We start from the raw sequence: 22667 nt of genomic DNA on the forward strand, positions 1-22667 counted from the left end.
CAGCAGAGCCTGCCCTTCCCAGAAAGTCGCACACAAGGCACACGAGCTGTCCTCACTGGGAGTGGACTTCTATCGGAAGGAGGAAGAGCTGAGCGAGGACAGAGCTCCAGGGATTCTAAGCCCTGGAGCAGCGCACGCTGGGAGCGAGGCAAGCGGGAGAAAGCCCCAGGGAGCAGCAGGGGCCCACGCTGGCGGTCTGGAGACACACAAACCACGCGCCGACAGGGGGAAGGTGCCCCGCACACTGGAGGGCCCAGAGGGCCTGGAGACATCCGTACCGGGCCCTGTCCCTTCTGCTACGGGCATAACTGAAGCCAGGCCCTGCTCCAGGAGAGAAGCACGGGAGGGTAAGCGCAGCACGGACCCCACAGTGGTGACGCGTTCCCAGGGCCCTGGCTGCCCTGCCGGGGTGTGAAGCCGGGACCAGAGCAGCGAGAGCACCAGGAGCTGCCCGGTCACAAGGCCATCCCACGCCAGCCGCCTCGCCCTCCGCTCTGCGTGCAGGGTCCTGGCGGTATCTGAAGCACCTTTCGGTGACAGAGGACAGGCACCCGGTGACCCGAAACGCGTAGTGAGAAGGGCACCTCCGCATCCGCTGTCCTTTAATCCTTCTCATTACACTGACGGAAATGCATTCGCTGGACCCTACTGTGTATTTAACACCTCGACATAGGCCAGCGTTAGGTCAGAATGTACTAATATGTATTTTTTTCTGTTTTATGATCACCTTATTTTTACACAAACAGTACTGGCCTCGCATCTAAGTGAGGCTTCTCAACCCTGGCAGTGTGGGCACTCTGACCCGGATGATTCACTGTTGTGAGTTTTACCGGCATCCCAGGGCTGGGGCCGCGGCTCACTGGTGCAGCACGTGCTAACATTCAAGAGGCTCTGGTTTGATCCCCAGCACCACAAGAGAAAAGAAAAATGTGCGGCTGAATTTGGTGGCACACACCTATACAGCCAGCTACTCAGGAGGCTGAGGCAGGACAATGGTCTGAGTCTAAGTTCAAGGCCAGCCTGGGCAACAGAGTGAGACCTTGTCTCAAAACACCAACACGAAGCACAATCTGGGCCTGTCCTGCTCCGCGTTAGTAGACCCCCTCCCTCGCTGTGACAAAAGGCCATCTCCAGACGCAGCCACACCGCAAATGTCCTGTAGGGAGCAACACTGGCCCAGGACGACCTGAATCAGTCACACAAATTCTTCCTCTGAAAAGCATTTGCCCATGTGAGAAGAGCAAGCTATTGGACATTGAACCCCGGGGCAAATAACGGCGCGGAGGATTTCCACCTAGAGCACAGGCCACGAAGGAGGCGGGTGAACAAGCGCCCGTTACCCCAGCCACCACTGGCTTTGTTTTTTTTCTTCTTTTTGGTTCTTCTCTGGTACCAGGAACCGAACTCACAACCTTGTGCTTGGCAGGCAGGCGCTGTGCCGCTGAGCTAAATCCCCAGCCCCCGGCCACTGCTGGGACGGGGCAGGAACTCGGCCTGTGACACCCTTACACCAGATTCTGGCGCTGTCCCTGGGATCCACAAGCACAGCAAGGAGAAGGCAGATGCCCACCTGCCAGCGGCCCCTTCTTGGAGATGAGGCCCCCCTTCCCGCCACTGACCTTGGGGTTCTCGAGCCGGACCTCCTCGATCATGGCTATGTCACCGCTGGTGCTCTCCATGCAGTGGGAGCCGAAGGACTGGCTGAGGTCGGAGGAGCCGCTGGTGTCCAGGGGGTCCCTGCCCCAAGAGCTCCGGGAGGCGCGCTCCTCAGCAGTCCCGGGGGAGGAAGGCAGCTGCTTCTTCAAGGGGTTAAGGTTGAGGAGCTTCCACCCACCTGTGACCAGGGCCGGAGCACAGTAGTCAGAGGGAGGTGAGAGGGCTTCTGCGCTTGGTGGCCCAGCACCCACGGTGGCCACGGACCTGCTTAGATCTGTGACAGACCAGGCTCTTGGCCTGGCAAGCAGCTCGGGCCCCTCCCCTTGCAAGGCTGGACAACCGCTCTGCAAATTTACCACCAGCCCTCCCCTCCACAGTGTTTTTCTCAGTATTCCATAACGAGTTTATAGAAGCTGGGGATTTCTGGGGAGAGTGCTGGAGGGAAGCTCAGGGACTGTCATCCAGCAGTAACTAAAAACAGAACAAAGCACTTGCCAGGAGGCGCCGCTCCAGCAAGCAGGAGACAGACCACACGACTGCCCCGCCCAGCCCTGTGACTCTGGGAGGCAAAGGCCCCCATCTGGGCAGCACAAAGGGAAGCCTCGGTGTGTGCCCCCGACCCCACCGCGGCTCCCTACCCTTGGTCGGGGTGGAGTGATGAGGCCGACAGCCAGGCCCGAACTCGGCGGAGGCCCTCCGGGGGCCGCCCCTGGCCCTGCGCTTGCCGCCCCTGCAGCCGCCCTCCTCCTCGCTGTCCGACTCCGAGAGAAAGGCGTCCTCGCCTTCGGGCAGCAGCGGCTCCTCGGACATGGAGGCCAGGCTCACGGTGGTCAGCAGCTCGCCGCGGGCCTTCTCCTGGGCGTACTGCCGGCTCAGGTCACTCTCCTCGGCGAACACACACGAGATGTATTTGGTGGTGCGCTGCCGACCTTCGTCCTCCATGAACCCCTGCGGGTGGGATGGGTTCGGCACACTCAAAAGTGGTGCTATGCCCACAGGTACCCCGGGACCTGATCCTCGCCTTCCCTGGGTCTCCGGTCTCACGCCTGGGCCGCTCCTGGGCCTCCCTGTCTCAGCGTCTCAGGACCTGCTGCCCCCAGCGGCCAGAGGGCTTCCTGAAGAGCACTCCTCTGAGCGTCTACCCTCTGGCGCCCACAGCACCCGAGGCCAGGACCCTCACGCGTGCTTCCAAGTCGCTGCCATGCTTGGCGTGGGACGTGGCTCACAAAACATGGTCAACAAGCAGCGTGTGTCTGTAACACACCATAGTCAGGGCCCAGGGGGCACCAGCTCCCCTCAGCCACTGCCAGCCCACACTCGTTTCATCGGGGTTCTTCCTAGAGCCCTCGAGAAGAGAAGGAATAACACCTTCTACGTACTCACCCCGTGACAGGGGGCTGCTAAGGTCTTTGCTGTCGTTAGCTCAACTGTAATCCTGCCTTCTGGCAAAATGCCCCAAAGGCAGGCAAGACAAGGGTCAAGTGCGGCAAAGGTTTGGACAAGAACCCCGACAGGCCCTTGAGAAAGGACTGGTGCCTGGGTGGCACTACTGGGAGACTGAAGAACCTTCAGGAAGTGGGACCTAGAGGGAGGCCCTAGGCCATTCGGGGCATGCGCTCAAAGTGGGTCAGGAGATCCAATCATTCGCTCCCGTTCCGGCTCAGGGTGTAAGCAGTCTACGCAGCCATGTGCCGCCACCATGATGTGCTGCCTCACCAGAGGCCTGAAGCAATGAGGCTACTTGATTTTCAAGGTTTTCTGCAGCCTCCAGAACCATGAACTGGAATAAACCTTTTTTCTTTAAAAGCCAACTGCCTCAGGTATTTCATTATAGTTATGTAATGCTGACTCATATAAGCATCAGAGTGTGAGATGCCAGTCTAAACGACAAACAGAGAACACCAGACATGCACCGTTAGCTGATCTGATGCGCCCAGGTCCCAGGCAAGTCACCTAGAAGAGAGAGAGGGCAGGTGGACAGGCACTAGCCAGCTCTGGCTGCCTGTCCCTGCAGAGAAATGAGCGCCTAGTGGCCCTGCCTCACCCTGTGACTCTTTTATGCTGACAACTCCTTGAGTTTCTAAAAAGTGGCAACAAACAAAAGCCACGGGGAGGCGGAGACACGACATGGTGTCATTTGCCGCCTGGATAGAGATGGCAGGGCTTCCAGTCCTCTGACTGCCTGAGTCTGCTTCCTAATCACCGAGCAGGCACACCCACAGAGAGGAGCTGCAGGGATGGCTCAGGGCGTTACCTTGACAACCTTGAACCTCTGAAGAAGCCGACACAGCATTCTCGCTTCCAGCTTTCCCACATTCATGGCCACTCGGATTTCAGCTTGGGAAATTCCTTTTGTGCCTCTGCGCTCAACTGCAAGAAACAGCCCTGTGAGCCCCAGCCTCTCTGCAGGGCGGAGCTGCACCCACTGCCCACAGGGCGGCCAGTAACCCGCAGGCTGCTGCCGCGCCTCTCCCCGAAGAACAAGTGCCTCCTGAGCCTGGAAACACTACACGGTAGGAACCCTAACAGCTCCTGTTAGGGGTCCCTGCTGTCTGGCTCCTCCACTTTAGAGCACTGAAGGTAAAGCAGAGTGATCTGTTGAGTTCTATGAACACCATTTTTACTTAGGAAATTACCACCTTCTCCGAATGAACTTTTTCAGATAAATGAAATTGATCCCTTTTTAGAAAGCAAAGTAGTATTTTAAAATACTATTTTTTCTAGTACTAAGGTTTCTTCACACTTAGTTACAGCCCAGCCCTTTTTTTATTTGGGGACAGTGTCTAAGTACTAACTGCCCAGACTAGGTTCAAACTTGCAATCTTCCTGCCTCGGCTCCCCGGAGTGTTGGGATGAGAGGTTTGCACCCCCACACGCAGCTCTGAGAACGTCTTCTAAGGCGTGTGTTTCCTGTTCCTGTCTTTCTCAGCTGACACAGAGACACCATGGACTTCAGCTGCTGAACAAGCAGGGGCAGGACGGGAACAGCGGTACTGAGCTTGATGGTGGAGGCCTCGCCGATGACGGGCCCTACAATTTGCGCTGTGGAGCCTGTCAGCTCCTGTTCAGCTCCTGTCGGCTGCTGTTTCTCCGCAGCTACTGTATCTGTCTCTAAGAGGCTCTTTTCAATTCCCTCCTCTACTCTGGGACAGAGACGTCTAGGAAGGGGCCTGGCTGGGGGTGGGAGGTGGGAAGGAGGTTCCCGCAGCGAAGTCCATGGGCTGCGGGGCATATGCGGTGGCAAAGCTCTTTCACGTTTCAGAAGTAGTTTCTCTTTTATTTTCTGATACATCCACAGAGATGGGGCTGCCAGGAAAAATCAATCAGGATAAAGATGTTGCTATATCATACATGTATAAAAATACAGGGCAGAATAAAAAGGGATGACTGCGACGGTTCCTCTATTGATCCGGCAACACGCTAAAAGCGGAGATGAAAGGATTAGGGGCAAGCTGTTCCCAAACTGTGTTCCGAGGACCCTCTCACACAAGAGCTGTCAAAGCTGTCAAACCGCTCTCTAAAAGGCTGGCCAACCTGCCAGTGGGGTTACTACACCTCCTGCGGCCGCTTCACCCTCCGCTCTGTCCTCCCCGCAGGGGCTGCGGCCACACCGCCCACGGCACTGGGTCACAGCTGTCCCGCACGCGTTTTGGGAGGCTAGGGGAGGGTGAGGAGTGGGAGGACGGTTTTCTCGCCCTTCATCACCAGCTTAGCCAGCCTGTGATGACTCCATACCTGTCCTAGGAGGGAGGGGTGGTTCATAAGCCTTTACGCTGCAGCTTAATCCACAACACAGCAGTGCTGTGGGGCTCAGCGGGCAGCCTCTGGGGTAGGGGTGTGGCGCCCTCCTGCACAGACAAACGCCTTCCCACAGGAGCGGTTTTATGCTTTCACGGGATTGTGTCAGCTGCTAAGAGAACGCCAGGTTGTGCCAAAAGCAAGCTTATACTTTGCGTTCTGCCCCTTCCACAGATCTGCCCTCCTGCTCTTCTCCCACACACAGAGCAGCACAGGCTGCTTCCACACAGAAGCTGGGCAGACCCCGGCACTACTCTACATGCTCCAGCCTCCTGAACCGGAAGTCAAGGTAAACTCTTCTTCACAAGTTACCCGGTTCTGAGCACTTTGTTACAGCACCAGGACACAGACTAAGACAATGAGCTGTTTCAGTGAGTGTGCTCTCCATGCACTGGGCACTGCTCTGGACTTTTTAATCCTGTAGCACTTTCCCCTCAGATGTGCTAGTGTGGGTATTAGCCCCATGTGAAGCTTACTATTAGGTGTCAGCTTGGCTGGAGGAAGGGATCCTAGACAACTGGTGAAGTGTTACTTCTAGACGTGTCTGTGAGGTCGTTGCTAGACAAGTCCGGGCTGCGATTTGGTGGGCTGCACAGGTAATCGGCGGGCGGCCAGAGAGAACAGAAAGGCAGAGGAAAGGGACACCCTTCCTTCTTCTCTGCTCAGGACCTACAGGCTCTCGGGCTTCCCGCGTGTACAGGTCTAGGGTAAGACTTCTCAGCCCCCATTATCCCATGAAGCAATTCCCCAAGTGCATTTCCTCTCATCTATTTTCTTCCATAGCCTTCCGGTTCTGTTTCTCTCAAGAACCCTAACACATCCCATGCTAAAGACCTTGCTAAAGTCACACGGAGGAGGGCAGCCACGTTTCAAACTGGAATCGGCGTCCAGCCCGAGCCTCTAAGGACCGCGCTGCTTCCTGCTGCGTGACACTATTGGCCGCAGGGCGCTGCTTCCCTGCGGCGCACCCCGAGTCAAGCCTAGGCCGGGACTCACTGAGGTCATAGGTCTGCGTGAGCATGTCCCGCTCATACACGATGTCCACCGGGGGCACTCCCTTGGAGATGACCTCCTCGTCGTCATCGTCATCGTGGTCATCCTCAACCTTCTTCTTGAACTCCTTCAGCAGCTTGAGGCACCGCACCATGACGTCGGTCCCTGGGAACATGAGCACACGTTCGCCAGTGGTGAATGGAAGCAGGGCCTGCGAGTCACAGCAGGTGCCCGCAGGCGCAGGAGCCCAAAAAGGTCATCCCCACCAGAGCGTTCGCAAAGTTCAAGACTGTGTGTCCTAGGGCACCAGACCAGGAAATTTACTCCACTGAATGACTACTCACTGTGAAGAGAATAGAAAAGAACAGACTAGAGGATGAAGGAATAAAGCAATGCAAATAAAAGGAACCTTGAGATGCCCTGTTAATCCTATTAACTGAACAGGCAGTCGCCTTTCATGCTGAAGACCTGCTCTAGGGCAAGGATGCGCCTGTGCCTTCACATCGTCTTCCCAGCACCCCGACAGGGCACACGCAGGAGACAGGCGAGCAGCATTTGCTGTAAGAACGAAAAATAGCCGGGCCTGGTGGTGCACGCCTGTAATCCCAGCACTCAGGGGGCTGAGGCAGGCGGATCACCATGAGTTTACGAGTTCGAGACCAGCCTGGGCTACAGAGTGAGCTCAAGGACAGACAGAATTGCATAGTGAATCCCTGTCTCAAAAAAAAAAATAAAAGAAAAGCAACTTTTCTCATGTCAGCTAATACCCACTTCCAGGGGTGTGGCAGCAGGGCGAACAGGTTCTGTATGCCTTGGAGAGCATGGTGAGAGGCTGTGCCAGTGACTCTAAAAGTGTAGGAGTTTACAGCATGAAAATAACTCAGAAAGAGGCAAAGACCACCAAGACTAATAGGTCCGCTGCGCTGCTCTCTACAGCTCTAATATAAAATGCCAGGCCCAGGGATGTCGCCCGGGGCAGAGCACTTGCCTAGCCTTTGTGAGGCCCTGGGCTCCATCCCCAGCCCTGGGAACAGCAGCAGTAGCAGCAAGGAACTGAGTGGCAGTTTACCATGAAGCCAACATGCTCTCAACGGACCAGCATGTGCCTTCATCCGGATAATCACACCAAGCCGCGTCACAACTCACCAAAGAACATCAGAAGAAAAATCACACACGTGTGCTGGTGCGTACGCACAAGAAAGGAGCAGGGAAAAATGAAAACACCCTGCCACTTGGTAAGTGCTGACTCTCTGGGTCCCAAGGACCCAAGCAGGCGCCTCACAGACGAAGAAACTGGGATGCAGGGGGTTAAATCACTTGCCCAAAGCTCTCAACAGCTCCTCCGTGACAGAGGTGAAGTTGCCCAAGGAGGGGCGGGCTCAGGAGTCCTATGTTCTGCAACAGAACAGGAGGCAGAGTAACGGCCTCTCATAGATGCCTTGATCTTAAACCCTACAGCTGTGAATATGGTGCCTCACATGGCCAAAGGGCCTTTGCAGACAGGATTTTTGTTTTGTTTTGTTTTGTTTTTGTTTTTGTCTTTTTGGGACAGGGTCTCCCTATGCAGTTCAGGCTGGCCTTGAGCTCACTTTGTAGCCCAGGCTGGTCTTGAATTCACAGCAATCCTCCTGCTTCAGCCTCCCAAGTGCTGGGATAACAGGCATGTGCCACCATACCCGGCTGCAGACAGGATTAAATTCAGGATGCGCAGGGCCTGCTTGTTGTGGGTAAGGATACCAAGATAAGGAGACTGTTCTGGATTAACAGGGCAGCCCAACGCAATAGCACAGGGTCCTTGTAAGAGAGAGGCAGGAGGGTCGCAGACAGCGTAAAGATGGAGAGGACCAGGAGCCAAGGACTGCGAGTGGCTTCTGGGAACTGGAATCGGCCAGGAAACAGACTGCGCCCCACAGCCTCCACGGGGAACGCAGGCCAGGCACAGACTGATCTGGGCCCGACAAAGCCCACTTCAGATAGTACCTCGCGCTGTTTTAAGACACTAACTTTGCAGTCCCTTGTTACATGCGCAGTAACAGATGGTTTCTTGGCCAGCAGTTGCGCGTGTAGAATGCTTGGGTACCACAGCAAGGGGAGGGTGCTAAGCTGGTCTCTGCAACCTCCCCGCCCGTGAGGTACGAAAGGCCCTCCCCAGAGCACAGAAACACAAGCCCTTCGTAGGCGGAGGACTTTCGAGGCATAGAACTTGCAGGTGAATGTCACAAAGGACAAAGCATCTCCGGGCACTGAGCTCACCAAAGGCGTTCTCAGAGGAGACCAGCTGGGAGGAAGGCCTGAGCCAAAAGGTCTTCAGTGATGAGCAAGCCCCCCCACACAACTTTTCATCAGCAGAAACACAGAGCCCGGGATGGCCTCAGCAGACCTCCTCTGGCCTCGGCCCCTCCACCGTGCTCCCCTCCCAGGTGGGAGCCTGAGCAGTGAGGCAGGGCTGAGGGGACTCTTCAGTCATCTGGACTGTCAAAAACCGAAGGCTCGGGTCCCTGGGACCGGGTCCCCTGCTGGGCTCCCTGGGGCTCTCCTTCCAGCAGAGTGGCCAGCAGATCCGGCATGCAGCTGACACTGGCCACCAAGCCATTCTCCACCAGAGCTGCCTGTGTCCTCTAGTCACGCCCCTCCCACCACCCGCCCGCCCAGCTCCGCTCTCCCAAGGTGCTCTCAACAGCACCCTACCGCTCCCCGTCCCGCGAGTGTCCCTCGCAGATCTGACCACACCCTGGATGTCGTCCTTGGCTTCCTGCACAGCTTTCCCAAGCTGGGTCTGACCACCGGCTTAGCAGGGAGGTGCCAGCACCCGCATTTCCCTTAAGAGGATACCAAGGCACTAAGGAAACTGCCCAGACTCCTGGCCCTCTGCCAGGGAGGGGCTGGGGTAGGCTGGCTCCAGAGCCCGTGCCCTTGATTCCAAGATGTCAATGGGACAGAGAACAACGGCGATCTAGTGCCAGGGACACTGGCACAAAACAGCACTTGGGGGCACCAACCCGAGACACATTAAGCCAGTCTCCTGGCACCACTCCTTCCACTCCTGAAGCCCCTTTAGGGGTAGTGAGTCAGAGAACGACATGCGGCAGTGCCAGGCACCAGTGTGAGAGGCGGAGCAAGGCCAGCTCTTGTGGGCTCAGTGGGCGAGGCGGAGGAATCCTCTAGCTCTGAGGCGCCTGGCCTTCTCCCAGCAAGCCGGTCGCTCTCCCTCTCCGTGGCGGTGTGCGACATCTGTGCTGTCACAGCTCTCACCACACGGCACCACGGTCTCGGCAATGACAGCCACAGGCACGGGCTCCTCTCTCAACTCCGTGACTTCCCGTTTCTATGACCATGAGGAAATGAACGCTTGGCTTTCTCATCGATACAATGGAATAGCAATGTTCTCCCCCTCGTGGGACCCGTGTGATGACAGAGTGACATCTGCTCAGAGCCCACGCTACAACAGTGCGCTGGCCCTTGCTATGAGCCAGGCACCGGGCCATGAGTGCTGCTACCCGCCCCCAAAGTTCACAACAAGAAGGCAGCGCTCTTCCTAGCATGACCAGTACCCTGGCGCTGGGTGAAGACACTACAAACATTAATGGAATTAAGACACTTGGTCCCTTCTTGTTAATAAGAGATGCCCCACAGCTGGCCGCATGGTGGCCTGGCTCCTGCGGGCTCTCGTTCTGGGTGTGGTGTTCGGCCCCGGCAGCCCGGCTGCTGGTGGGAAGGCTGAGGGTGATACCTGGGGACTGGGAGATGCTCCTCGCAGGCTCACACGGCATCATCAGCCCCAGGCCGACCAGAAGCCCGTGACCCAGAAAGGGGCGCTGTGGGCGGGACAGGCCTGCTCAGACACCTTGGGCCGGGGTGGCGGGAGGCTGTGTGATTGCAGAAGGCCTGCAGCACCACAGTGAGGTGGCACCGGCGAGGTCTGCGGCCAGGGGTGTGCAGCTCTGCCTGACCACAGTGCAGAGCCCATTTCTGTACTTTGATCCCAGCCACTGCATGCCACCCAGTCACAGCGGAGAAGTAAGCTCCCTGTTATTTACTCAGGCTGTGTCTGTCTCCTTCCTAACGCAACACAGAAACGTTCCCTTTCCCCACACTGTGTGATGCACACCTTCACTCTGGGAAACCTTGCTGGAGAGACGGCACGGCCCAACGCTTCAGAATCGGCCTCTGTTCCAGAGCTGGGGCAGGCCCTGCTCCATGAACCAGGACTACAAACACGCTGAGCCTCTGGGCTGTGGGGAACAGTGCAGGAAACCAGGCAGGTGAGGACGGACAGGGACCCCTGGGAGCAGCTTCTCTAGCACTTACACCTCTCCTACCACTCCGGAGTTTAACCAGCTTCAGAAAGCCAATTTGTAGGGGCTGAGGCGATAGCTCAGAGGTAGAGCACTAGCCTGGCATGCACAAGGCCTCCTGCCCAGTGCTACAGAGAATTTTAGTTTTCATTATTGAAATTCTTTCTATTTCTCCCTGCCTTTTTTAAGGAGCCTGATCCAGATTTCAAGGGGGCTAATGCCAAAAGAAAAAGGGGACAGGATGAAACGCCATTAAGAACACACACACAGCAGCGGGTGTGGTGGCGTACGCCTGTAATTCTAGCAAGGGAGGCTGAGGCAGGAGGATCACTGCGAGTTTGAAGCAGTCAGCCTGGGCTACAAAGTGTGTTCAAGGCCAGCCTGAACTGCACAGTGAGACCCTTTCTCAAAAAGATTTTTAAAAAGTAAAAAATAAAAGAACACACATACCAGGGAGAACGGGGGCTGCCTCTCCTTCACCTGAGCTGCCACCTGCAGACCAGCACCCACCCGAGGACCATTAAAGGCAACCACTAGTCTCTGCTACGGAGCTTGCTTTCCAGAGACAAAAGGCCAGAGAAGTACGACCAGCCAGACAGTGTACACGGCCAACCAGCGAGATGACCACACACACTGGCGCACGTGAGGAGTCTCAGGGACCGTGAAGACACGGCACGCCGAGATCAGCACTTCACCACAACGGAATCACCAGGTCTTTAGCGCTGGAGATCCAAGGCGGCAGAAATTTAGGCATTTTATGGACCCAGAAAGGAAGAGGGGTGGGGTGACTCCTTACTGAGCACCCGCTGAGCCAGGCCTCAGGGTAGCTGTTTTCAGAAGCTCTTTCCTTTACCCACTGCATAGCCCTACAAGTTGGTATAGTACTGCCTTTTAAGTAAAAAGGCAGCTACACGGGCACGGTAGTGCATGCCTGCTTATAATCCCAGCTACTTGGGAGGCTGAGCCAGGAGGATCACACATTAGAGGGCCACTCAGTAAGATCCTCTTTCAAAATACAGTACAGTACGCTGAAAAAGGGATGGAGATGTAGTGGTAGGGTGCCCCTGGGTGGAGGAGGGGCAAGGGGAGAGGGACAATGAAGAGGGGAGGGGAGGGGAGGGGAGGGGAGGAAAAGGAAAAGAGAAAAGAAAAAAGAAGAAAGGGAAACAGGCATAGTGGGGTTGTGTGACCTAACTGGTATCTCCCACACCAAACCACTTGGCTGGGTTAGAGTTTGAAATTTCTATCAGAAAGCAGATTCATTGTACAGGGAAATGCAGAGCAGGTGTGAAGTGGAAACAGTGCCTGTACGTCTCACATTCCCAGAGAAAACCCTCATCGGGCTCCCTAGCAAAGCGGGACTCTCAGCTGTGATTAACCCAGGGAAGAACAAAAGCAAGACAGGAAGAAACAAGCGCAGGGGCGGATTTCCTCTGCAGGTCAGCAGAGAGGGGCAGAGCTGCCAGGGAGCCAGGCGGGCAGCCCAACACACACGCATGCACGCACGCACGCACACCCTGAACCGTGAAGAGGAGACAGGTGGTCAGTGCCTGGAGTCACTTGGGGTCCAAGCAAGCCGCCCTGGGACAACCCAGAGGAGGGGTCTACGAGAAGCATGGGCAGAGGTCAGAAGCCCAAAATCCAGGGCAGTACAGGATGGTGGAGCAGGGTGGCACAGGTTAAAAGCACAGGCACCAGAGCCAGCCTGTCTGGCATGAACTTGCCTCTGCCTGGCGCATCACCGGTTTCCTCAGCTATAAAATGGGGACAACAGTAGCATCTGCCCATAGAGCTCTCAGGGCAGTGCCTGGCACACAAATCATGCTCAGTAAATGCCTGTTCCTGCTTTGTCTTGACTATTATAACTATGACTTTGGAAAAATACAACTTCTGAGGATCAAATGTCATACGCAGTCACCTGGACTGAAAAATGCCACAAGATTGCTTGGGGCCTTCATTCAACTGGATTCCATAAACATTTATTTTGTGCTAGGGCCAGAAGAAACAGATGAATGAGGCAGGCTTCCAGTCCCGGCAGGAGATTGTGAGGGAGAGGAGAGGCTGGGCACAGCGGGGAGAGTCAAGGGGCTGCGGCTCACACCAGCCTAGCTGTGAGTTCTGGCTCCCCCACCAGGAAGTGACTTCCTCTCCGGGCCTCAAATTCCTCACTGATAACACCGGACTATGCTAAGTATGTCTACTATGAGCTCTAGGTAGCAAGAACTACATGAGTAAATACAGGTGGGGTGCGTGGCCTCCTCCCAGAGCTCAGTGCCCGCTCTCTGGCTGATGACAGCTGGACGGCCGTGCATGTCAAGAAATCTGCTACGATGGCCTCTGGGCTCTGCTTCCAGCTTGTATAAGGGTTAAACTTGCAATAGGCAGGCAGGCACCAGGCAGCAAGAAGTAGAGGAGGAGGACTGGGGACATGGCTCAGTGGCACAGTGCCTGCCTGGCAAGCGTGAGGTCCTGAGTTCAATTCCCAGCATCCAAAAACAAAAAAAACAAAAAGCAAATAGTAGAGAAGGAGTGACATGTGGTAGGACATTGAAGAATGTGCAGGATAGTCACATCAGGCAGAAGGGGACAGGCATTCCAGGCAGAAGGAACCGGCACAAGCAAAGTCTCACAGTGCAAAAGACCAGGCACACTGCAGAACGGGGAGAGGCATGAAGGAGGGAGAGCACGGACAGGGCGGACTGTGAGCTGCGCACACCTTGCTGGGATGTCTCCTTCTTTGTTGTGCAGGCACGGTGTTTGGGACAAGGCCTAGGAGCTATTTCTGTGAATATGGAAGCAGCCTGGAGGGGAGGAGGCCTGACAGGTAGCCCAAGTCTACGGGTGCTGGACCTAAGAGCTGTCCTCAGGGACTTTACTGGGTCCCCTGGCTTAGGCCCCAGGCACTCACCTACCCACCTCCCTTTCCTCCAGAGTCTGGCCCGGTCTCTCCGGAGGCAGCCAAAGGTCCTGCACGCAGAGAGGCTGGCTCAGACTTCCTGGGCTCAAATCCCCACACCAGAACTGCTCTGTGCGCCTAGGCAAGTGACTTGTGCCTCCACTTCCTTGGCAATAAAATGAAGATAAAGAATAGTACTGACGAAGCTGGGCATGGTGGCGCACGCCTGCAATCCCCGCACTCAGAAGGCAGGAGGATTACCGCGAGTTTGAGGCCAGCCTGGACTACACAGTGAGTCCAGGGCCAACCTAAACTACATAGCGAGACTGTCTCAAAAAAAAAAAAAAAAAAAGAATAGTACTGACAGTAGAATTAGAAGGATTAGAAGAAAGGAAATCATACTGAGCCCAACGCCTGGCAGGCTATCTTGATGCTTTGTCTACCTCCCTCTTTTCCCAAGACTGGCCACAAAATGGGATAACAGGCTTCTACAGTGTCAGTATAAAGCCCTGTGACAAGCCCGCAGAGTCTAAGGTTTTTCTTACTAATTGCACAAAGCAAATACTGTATCGGCAATAAAACACATGGGAGCTGACACGGGTTCTGGAAACTACACACACTCTCAGTTACAGTCTCAGGCATCATTAAATACTCAGTCCCAGTGTCATCTCCCCAAAATACTGGGGCTGAGCCAGTGACATTAGGTCCCCCAAGTTCTAGACGGGTGTGACCCACAGAGGGGAACGGCCGGGTGGAACAGTACGGTGCTAAGCACCACGATCACACAGGGCCCTGAGCCGCAAGCTGTTGAGGAAGGGCAGATCACTCGCTGGGACCCACCTCAGCCACGTTCCTGGCCTCATGTGTGACTCTGCGGCTGACAAACCGCCTCCTCGTGAGTTCTGCCCCCGCCTTGTCCTTCCCAGCTCAGACAGCAGCTTCTCCTTGCGATCTGCTGGGTACACCCTAGAAAGGGCCTGAGGGCATGTTCCCTAGTCCCTCCTTCAGCCCACGACTGGTCGTCAGTCCTAAGTCAGCACGAGCCTCTCACTGTCATTGCTGCCCCCAGTCCGGTTTTCCTCATCCCACAGTCTTGTCCTCTGGCCACCTGCACACTCTTTCCAAAGCACAGCTGGGGCGCACGATGACGGGAGTTTGTGCTGAGCGAGGGTGAGGGCACCCACTGTCTGCAAGGGTGAGCTGCAGAGGAGGGAAAAGGATCCTTCTGGGTAAGGGCGGCCTCCGCCTGGCACAGGTTACTCAAGGCCTGGAGGAATTCGCACCTTTGTAAATTTCACCCTGGCTTCTAAGTTCTCATAATAGTTTTTGCTGTTAAAATGTTCTTGCTTCTTTCATCTTAATCATTAATTATGGTAATTTTAATTTTTAAATTAGTATCCTTTCATCACTTTGTTGCTTTTAATTTAAAAAGAAATCTTGCTTATTTTTAACTGCTTTATAACTGTTGTCCCCCATTAACTTTCTAGGCTTTAAAAATTTCTGACTATCTTTTCTTTTTATGTTCAGGTTCATCTTCTATTCTGATCTTCAGTTTTTCAAATGCCACTTTTTTTGGGGGGGGAACTCTTTTGAACCCTTATATTTATTTTACTGTACTTTAGTCATTCTTAATATGGCTCATTTCTCTTTTCCATAGGTTGCATACTTTAGTCCCATGAGAACTTTTTAAATGTCCCCTGTTGCCATTTTAATGACTATAATTTCGTTTGTTGCATCTTGTTGTGTTTCTTGGTTTAGTTTGTATTTGGCAATTTAAATTTTAATATTGCACTGAAATTTAATTCATGTACCATACATTTAGTGTGCACCAGTTAATGGCTTTTAAATATATTCACGGGTCTACACAGCTAACGCCAGCTAATTTTAGGCCATTCCCATCACCTCCAACCCTGCAGGCTTCACCCTCCTGCCCCTCACCGTCCCTGTCCTAAGGGATTTACTTACTAATCCCTTCTTGCTCTTTGTGTTCTGGGTTTTTCTGTCGGTGGAATCCCACAGCAACGGCCTTTTGTGAGTGGCCATTCTTTCCCCATGCGGCAGCCTTGGCGTCTCTGTGGGAAACAGCTGACCACAGGAGCTCGGGTCTGTCAGTTCCAGCCCACTGGTCTAAGTAAGTTCTTGTACCAGTAGCACATCCTGAGGACTGTCACTTCGTAGTCAGTGTTGAAAGCAGAAGTATGAATTCTTCTACTTTATTCTTTTTTCAGGACTGTTTAAGCTTTCTGGGTCCCTTACAATTCCTTATGAATTTTAGAATCAGCCTGTCAATTTCCACAAAAAATCAGCTAGGAATCGGATATGGATTTTGTTGAATCAGATTAGTTTGGGGAATATTATCTATCATCTTAATAACAGTAAGCCTTTCAATTCACAGGATGTTTTTCCATTTACTTAGATCTTAAAATGCCTTCTGACCATGTTTTGTAGTTTGCAGAGCACACATTTTGCATTTCTCTTGTTAAATTTATCCTAAATTATGCTGATCTTGCGTCCTGAGGTCTTGTAATACTTGTTTATTTTTTAAGAGTCACAGAGCTGTAATCCAAGCTACCTGGGAGGTAAGGAAGGAGGATCACAAGTTCCAGGCCAGCCTGAACACTTGCCTTGCGTGCATGTGGGCCTGGGTTCAATTCCTAGCACGCCGGAAAAAAAAAAAAAAAACACAGGGCAGGAGCTGTGCGGACAGTCTAGACCGTAAATGGGAGTGTGAGCTCTTCACCCAACCCCCACTGATGCGGGGCTTGCCTTGACGCTGAACCTGGAAAACCCACTCAACAGCCATCTCAGAGAGAACCCCAGGAAGCACATCTTAGTCAACTGCTTCTAACTGTGATTCCACTTGTGTGGGAAAGGACTGCCGAGCTCTCCTCTGTTATCGCTTCCTTTTTTTCCCCTCTCCACACAAATTTAGTAAGCACAGGTTGACTGGTAAATACCTGAAGAAAGTAATCCAAATTTGCAAAACAGAGCAGTTCAGGATGGCTGTTTTTATTATCAAGGTTATTTTGCTTCTTTGCAAAAACATATCACTGCAGCCTTAGGTGCGGTGAAACATGCATGTAAAATATGCTAAATCCAAACTCTTTGTTTAAGGAATTTTAGAGCCAATTTATATACACCCAGGCACACCTGTAAATTTACATGAAGTAATACATCATCTTTATTTATTATTGGAGCCCTCTGCTCCACAATGCCTTAGAGGGAAGGTTTTATGTTAATTTTGCAAATGGGAATAACAAAGCTCACAGCAAAAAGGAAAAAAAAGAAAAAGAAAACCTGAAAACTGCGTTTATCCGTTGCCTACCGCTTACCACAAGGAACTGAAGTGGCACTTAATTAAATTAAATCTGCTAAACATTTACTTAGCACCTACTCTGCTCCAAGACCAGTCAGCACAGGCACGAAGACTATAAAGCATGAGCGCGGGCGGCTGCCAGCCTCCAGGAGCTCAGGGCCCGAACGAAGCCACACGGCCAAGTCGCTGAGGCACAAGGTGTCACTGTCAGTGCGAGACAGTGAAACTGTAGGAGAGGAGATCACCGGGGCATGTGATGAGCTTCTAGCAGTCAAACCGGGGCCAGTGTACACAAGGGTCTGCGTGTGACCACTTAAATATGCTGACATCACCATCTTGGGTGCCTGCACAGGGATCCAAAGCCACCCGTACTTGTGCTATGAGTCCTGCCCTCTCAGCCCCCGCCTCAGGTGCCTGAGCCCACTCACTGCGCCACAGGTCCTGTGGATGGGTACACCTGCAAGGCTCAGGCAGATGACGGCCCAGAACGAGCTAGGCTGTGGGTCAGGCGACCGCAGGCAGGGCCCCTTGGTGAATGCGGAGGGGGCCCGGTCTGCACGGCCAGCTGTCGTTAAAGAGTAGCGCTTCAGTGTTGTCTAATTTTACTTGCAACACAGAAGTGGAAAATCAGACTTCTTAGTAAAACCTCCTGATTTTTAAATCCTAGCAATTATTCAATGCAAGCAAACACTGTGAACCAAACAAAACACAAGATAGATCCGGCCGACAGGGCACCAGCCTGTGGCCCCTGCTCCGTGCACACCTTCCAGGCTCCGGGCCCCAGGTGCTACTGGTAACACCTCCAGACACTCTGGGTAGGGCAGCTGTGGTGCAGGTAGGTCAGGGAACTTGCTTAAGGCCACCCCATCCGAGAGTGATACAAGAACCTGCCCCGGGGCTGTCTTACTCCGTCATCTCTGTTGGTTTCAAGTGGTTACTTTCAATTTCCAGGAAACTCCAGCCAGGGAGAAGCCTTTTTCCACGGTTGCCTGCCCAGCAAAAAGGCTCTTAAAAAGGAGATAAGGTTCCCACTCAGCTCCTCTAGATTTTAAAGATAAAATTACTCCACTTTATTTTTAATGCCTTTCTTCCAAAAGGCCAGGAAATAAAAATTAATAGATCCACAAGCCATGCATATTTGAAATACTCAGCTCATCAGACTTCCAGATCAAACACCACACTGCTCCCTAACAGCTCAGCTCCCTGGACTGCCTCTCAGTCCGCAATCATTTCCTTCCTGGTCACAGAGCCCAGAATCCTTTCTCATGACCTCGCTACTTAAAGGTTGACATTACCAACTCCAATCTCACATTTACTTAGCACTGAAGAGCATGTCAAAATCTAGGGTCTCTTGGGACATGGTGGCACACACCCATAATCCCAGCACTTGGGAGGCTGAGGCAGGAGGATTGCTGCACGTGCAAGGCCAGCCTGGGCTACACAGTAAGTTCAAAGCCAGCTGAACTACGTATTAAGACCCTATCTCAAAAAAACAAAACAAAAAAAAAACACAACAAACTAGGGACTCCAAGATGAGGCTCCACTAGAGGACTCCTCTCCCAGCCGCTCCACGCCTGTGGTCTCATGACCATCTGTGTTACCAGCTGCTGCCCGAGGCTTTTGCAATTCCAGGATCCCATGAACTAAGCTACGAAATAAAGGAGAGGCTGGGTTCCACCCGGCTGGTGGTTGGTGTTTTCTCAACAAACCTGGCTGCTTGCCTTCTCAGGACAGAGCTGAGTGCCGGGGATGCTGCGGGTCCACTGTCCCACAGCACAAGTTCTGTGAAGTGTGCTGTTTACAAATCCAGTCTCCTTGGGTTGCCTGCTATGCCCATAAAATCAAGCACACAAGATCTAAGCATTTTTCTTGTATACCTTTTCACTTTTCTTGGAGCTAGCAAGTTCATTTTCTCCCACTTGTTTGATTTTCTATGTATCTGTCATAATAAATTCACGCTCAGATTCTTGGACAGACACACAACTGTCCCTAGGTCCTGTGGTGGATTAACTAATGGTCAGCTTGTAACATCCAGCCGGACTGCATGTAAACTGCGCTGTTCTCATCATCGGAGGAGCTCGGGTCCTCCCTGTCGCTGAGGATGGCTGCGGTTCTCTTTGGGGAAGCTCTGATCCTTACCTTGAGCGTCGCTTCCTGGCTCCAGTGCAGATCCCTCAGCCTGCTGGCTCAGACCCTTCACCTCGCTGGCACAGACTTTCTAGCTTCCACCACTGACCTTTGGGCCTTCCCAGTGCGGATCCTTGACACAGACTTGCCTGAGACATTGCTGTGGGCTCTAGGCTTCCAGCTGGACTTGTGGAGGACTTTTCCATGGGATCCAGGGCCTCCGTTGGATTCTCTGGGTCTCTGGCGCATGGATAGATTTCTTACACTCTTCTGCATTTGACTTTGTGGGTGAATATTATATTCCTATAAATTATGTGTCCTGTGTTGAATCTATTCCCTTGCGAACCCCGACTACACCAGGTCCGTTTGCGTTAACTGAGACCCCGTCACTAGCATGGACTCACACCTTCCCGGAGCCTCCTCCTGACCTGTGGTTCTGCCTTCCTGCCACTTTGGCCACCACCTTCCCAGGGCTTCCCTTCACCCGGCCCCGCTTCCTCTACCACGTATTTTCCTGTCTCTTGGTTTATTCCGTCATTTGATGGTAGCTTCCCAAAAGGAAGCAGGAGATGACTTACGTGTGAAAATAGACAACTGTCCTTACTCTCATTCCTCGTTATGGCAAAGCTGAATAAAGGTCCACAGTGAAGGTCCATCTCCTTCAGAATTCCATGGCTTTGCTCTGATGTCAGCTTCAGTCACTGTAAGCAAGTCTGATGTTTCCTCTCTAGGGTCTCTTTGTGCCCACATTTCTGAAGTCTCAGGATGCTGGATTTTAATGTGGATTTATGTTCACGACGCTACAGACCTGACAGGCCCTTTGATCTGGAAACTTAATGTTCCTCAGATCTGGGAAAATTCCTCATGTCACTTCTGATAATCTCCTCCAATCTTCTGCTCTTGCTCTCAGGTTTCCGAGTTCTCATCTCCCCCCTCCCCACACACACCCATGGTTTGAAAAGTTTCCCCCAAAGGTCCATTTTTAAAGGTTTGATCACGGCTGGGGATGTAGCTCAGTGGTAGAGCACTTGCCCAGCATGCACAAAGCCATGAGTTCAACCCTCAGTACAAAGGAAGGAAGGAAGGGAGCGAGGGAGGGAGGGAGGGAAGAAGGAAGGGCAGGCAGGATTGGTCACCAGCTATAGTGCACTGACAACTGGTGGTCAACTTATAGCCCCAGCTAAACTGAGTCAGCGTGGTGCTGGGTGTGGGAGGCCCACCTGGGGATTGTTGTGGAAGAGGCAGAAATGAAGGAGGAGGAGGTTGCTGGGAGCAGAGAAAGGTTGTCGGGAGCTGGTAGAAGATGTAAGGAGCTGTTGGTTCTGTTGGAGGAGCTCGTCACACTAGCTTTCCTGATGAACTCGGCTGTTTTCATCCTCCAAGGAGCTCAGGACCTTGTTGGCACTGAGAATGGCTTTGGTTCACTTTGGGGAGCTCTGGTCCTCACTTTGAACCTCCTGGTCTGGAGGAAAAGACGGTGCACTGCTGGTCTCCAGGAGAAACTTGCTGCCTTGGCTTCCCTGATAGGAACTCAGCCATCTTGATCAACAGAGGAGCTCAGGACCTCACTGTTGCTGAGGATGGCTGTGGGACCTTTCAGGGGACCTCTGGTTCTTCTGAGCATCACTTCCTGGCTCCAGTGCAGATCCCTCAGCCTGCTAGCACAGACCCTTCATCCTGCTGACACAGACTTCCTAGATTCCACCACTGACCTTTGGGCCTTCCCAGAGCAGATCCGTGAAACAGGCCTGCATGACATACTGTTATGGGCTCTGGGCCTCCAGTTGGATGTGTGGGAGGCACCATTATGAGCTCTAGGTCTCCAGCTGGATTCCTTGGTCTATAGTGTACAGACAGACTTCCTGCACTCTCTTGTATATCATTCTTTGGGTGACTATTATGAATAATCTTTTAAAATATGTGTCCTATCTTATGCTGTTCCCCTTGCAAAAATATCCCCCAAACCAACACACCAGCCTGTGGTGCTCTTGGGAGGTGCTGGAAGCTTTAGTGGCAGGGCCTCCTGGGGGGAGTTAGAGCACTGGTGGTGTGTCCTTGAAGGGGATACTGGGTCCCTAGCCACATGTTTGCTTCTTGGTTGCCATGAAGTGAGCAGCTGCTTTCAACCACAACCACCCACCATTGTTTCTGCTCAGCATAGGCCAGGAGCCTTAGAGACACACCATGGACTGCAACCTCCAAAACTGTGAGCCAACATGAACGTCTCCTTACTTTTTAAAAATCAGTTTTATTGGTACACTTTATATATACATAATGATCACATTCATTACAGGGAATTTGTACCTATGCATGATGTATTTTGATTCTTCATTTTTCACCCAATGCCCTCCTAATGTTTTTGTTTGTTTGTATTTCTTTTTTGAGACAGGGTCTCATTATGTAGTTTATAAACAGGCCCTGAACTCACTATGTAGCTCAGACTGGCCTCGAGCTCATGGCGATCCTCCTGCCTCAGCTTCCCAAGTGTGTGCGTCACCATGCCCAGTTCTAGCATTTCCTTTGTAAAAGTTCACTGGCTTAGGCATTTTGTCATGGTAACAGAAAGCTAACTAACATACTTGGAACCCCTATTATGTGGATGTCAGACCTCTTAAGCTCATCTATTTCAGCTTGGCTCTCTCATTGTCCATCTCTTGAGATGTTTTTCAACTCTCTTTTACTATCTCCCCTTCCATGAGATTATCAATTGCAATAGTTGTATTTCTTTCATCTCTAAAGGCTGTCCTTCTACTTTCTGCATGTTTCTTCTTCATAGCTTCTTGCTCTAGTTTCACGGACATGAAATCTTCTTTTCTGAGGATTACTTTTTAGGTTTTCTTTTACTCTCTGTCGCGGTTTTTATTTCCTGTTTGTTTGGTTCTGTTAACATCAGTTTTTGCTCAGGTAACTGGAGGAAGATTAAGATGCCACCCAAACCCCTATTTTAGAAGGTGGCAAGGAAGAAGGTAGGAAACTGCCATTTGGTCTCCAGTGAAGGTTGGCTGGTGGGGGTCACTATTTTCTTGGGAAATCTCCAAATATCACCATCTGGAGGATCTTTCTCTTGGACTTGTCAGTCAATTTCTCCAGGAAAAAAGCCTCCTGTCTGTGGCTTAGGAACTATAAATCTGGCTGTCAGTGTCCTAGAAACCAACTATAAATCTGGCTGTCAGCGTCCCAGAAACCACATTTCCTTTTAGACAGCTCCTAGAGGGTCTGGGGGCAGAGCTCAGTGGCAGAGCCCTTCTCTAGCATGTATGGGCTCTGGGTTCTGGCTGGGCACCCTGAAACTAAGCCAGAACATGTAAGAATTCTTGCCCCAAGTCAGTCTTGGTCTTTGCCTGTGGTATACGTTTGCACAAGTACCAAAAGTCTGGGAAGTTGACGGAGGATAAACACCATCAAAAGATAAACAGAGAGATGGCCAAGCTAGGGAGAGCAACCACATGGACTCGCAGCTGTGCACAGGTTGCCTACTGTCCGAGCCCAACTCTGCCGCTAGCCTGCTCTTCCTTGTGTGAGTTCAGAAATCCCCTGTGGCATGGGTGGGGAGCGCCGGTCTTCCGACTGGCTAGCTTCCTGCCTC

General features: G+C 52.7%; 1 protein-coding gene across 1 annotated transcript in view; it reads right to left on the reverse strand.

Annotated features, from left to right (window-relative positions):
* Positions 1-22667, reverse strand: part of Gtf3c1 (general transcription factor IIIC, polypeptide 1, alpha 220kDa) — a gene marked incomplete at its 3' end in the record, with an annotated part of 72586 nt that overhangs the window by 34171 nt on the left and 15748 nt on the right. The window contains 4 exon segments of the mRNA XM_005405141.2: positions 1620-1834; positions 2295-2604; positions 3911-4026; positions 6451-6612. Of these exon segments, the coding sequence (XP_005405198.1) occupies positions 1620-1834; positions 2295-2604; positions 3911-4026; positions 6451-6612 (803 nt within the window).

This window comes from Chinchilla lanigera, unplaced genomic scaffold, assembly GCF_000276665.1.
Source record: "Chinchilla lanigera isolate Chin_1 unplaced genomic scaffold, ChiLan1.0 scaffold00092, whole genome shotgun sequence".
Lineage (NCBI taxonomy): Eukaryota > Metazoa > Chordata > Mammalia > Rodentia > Chinchillidae > Chinchilla > Chinchilla lanigera.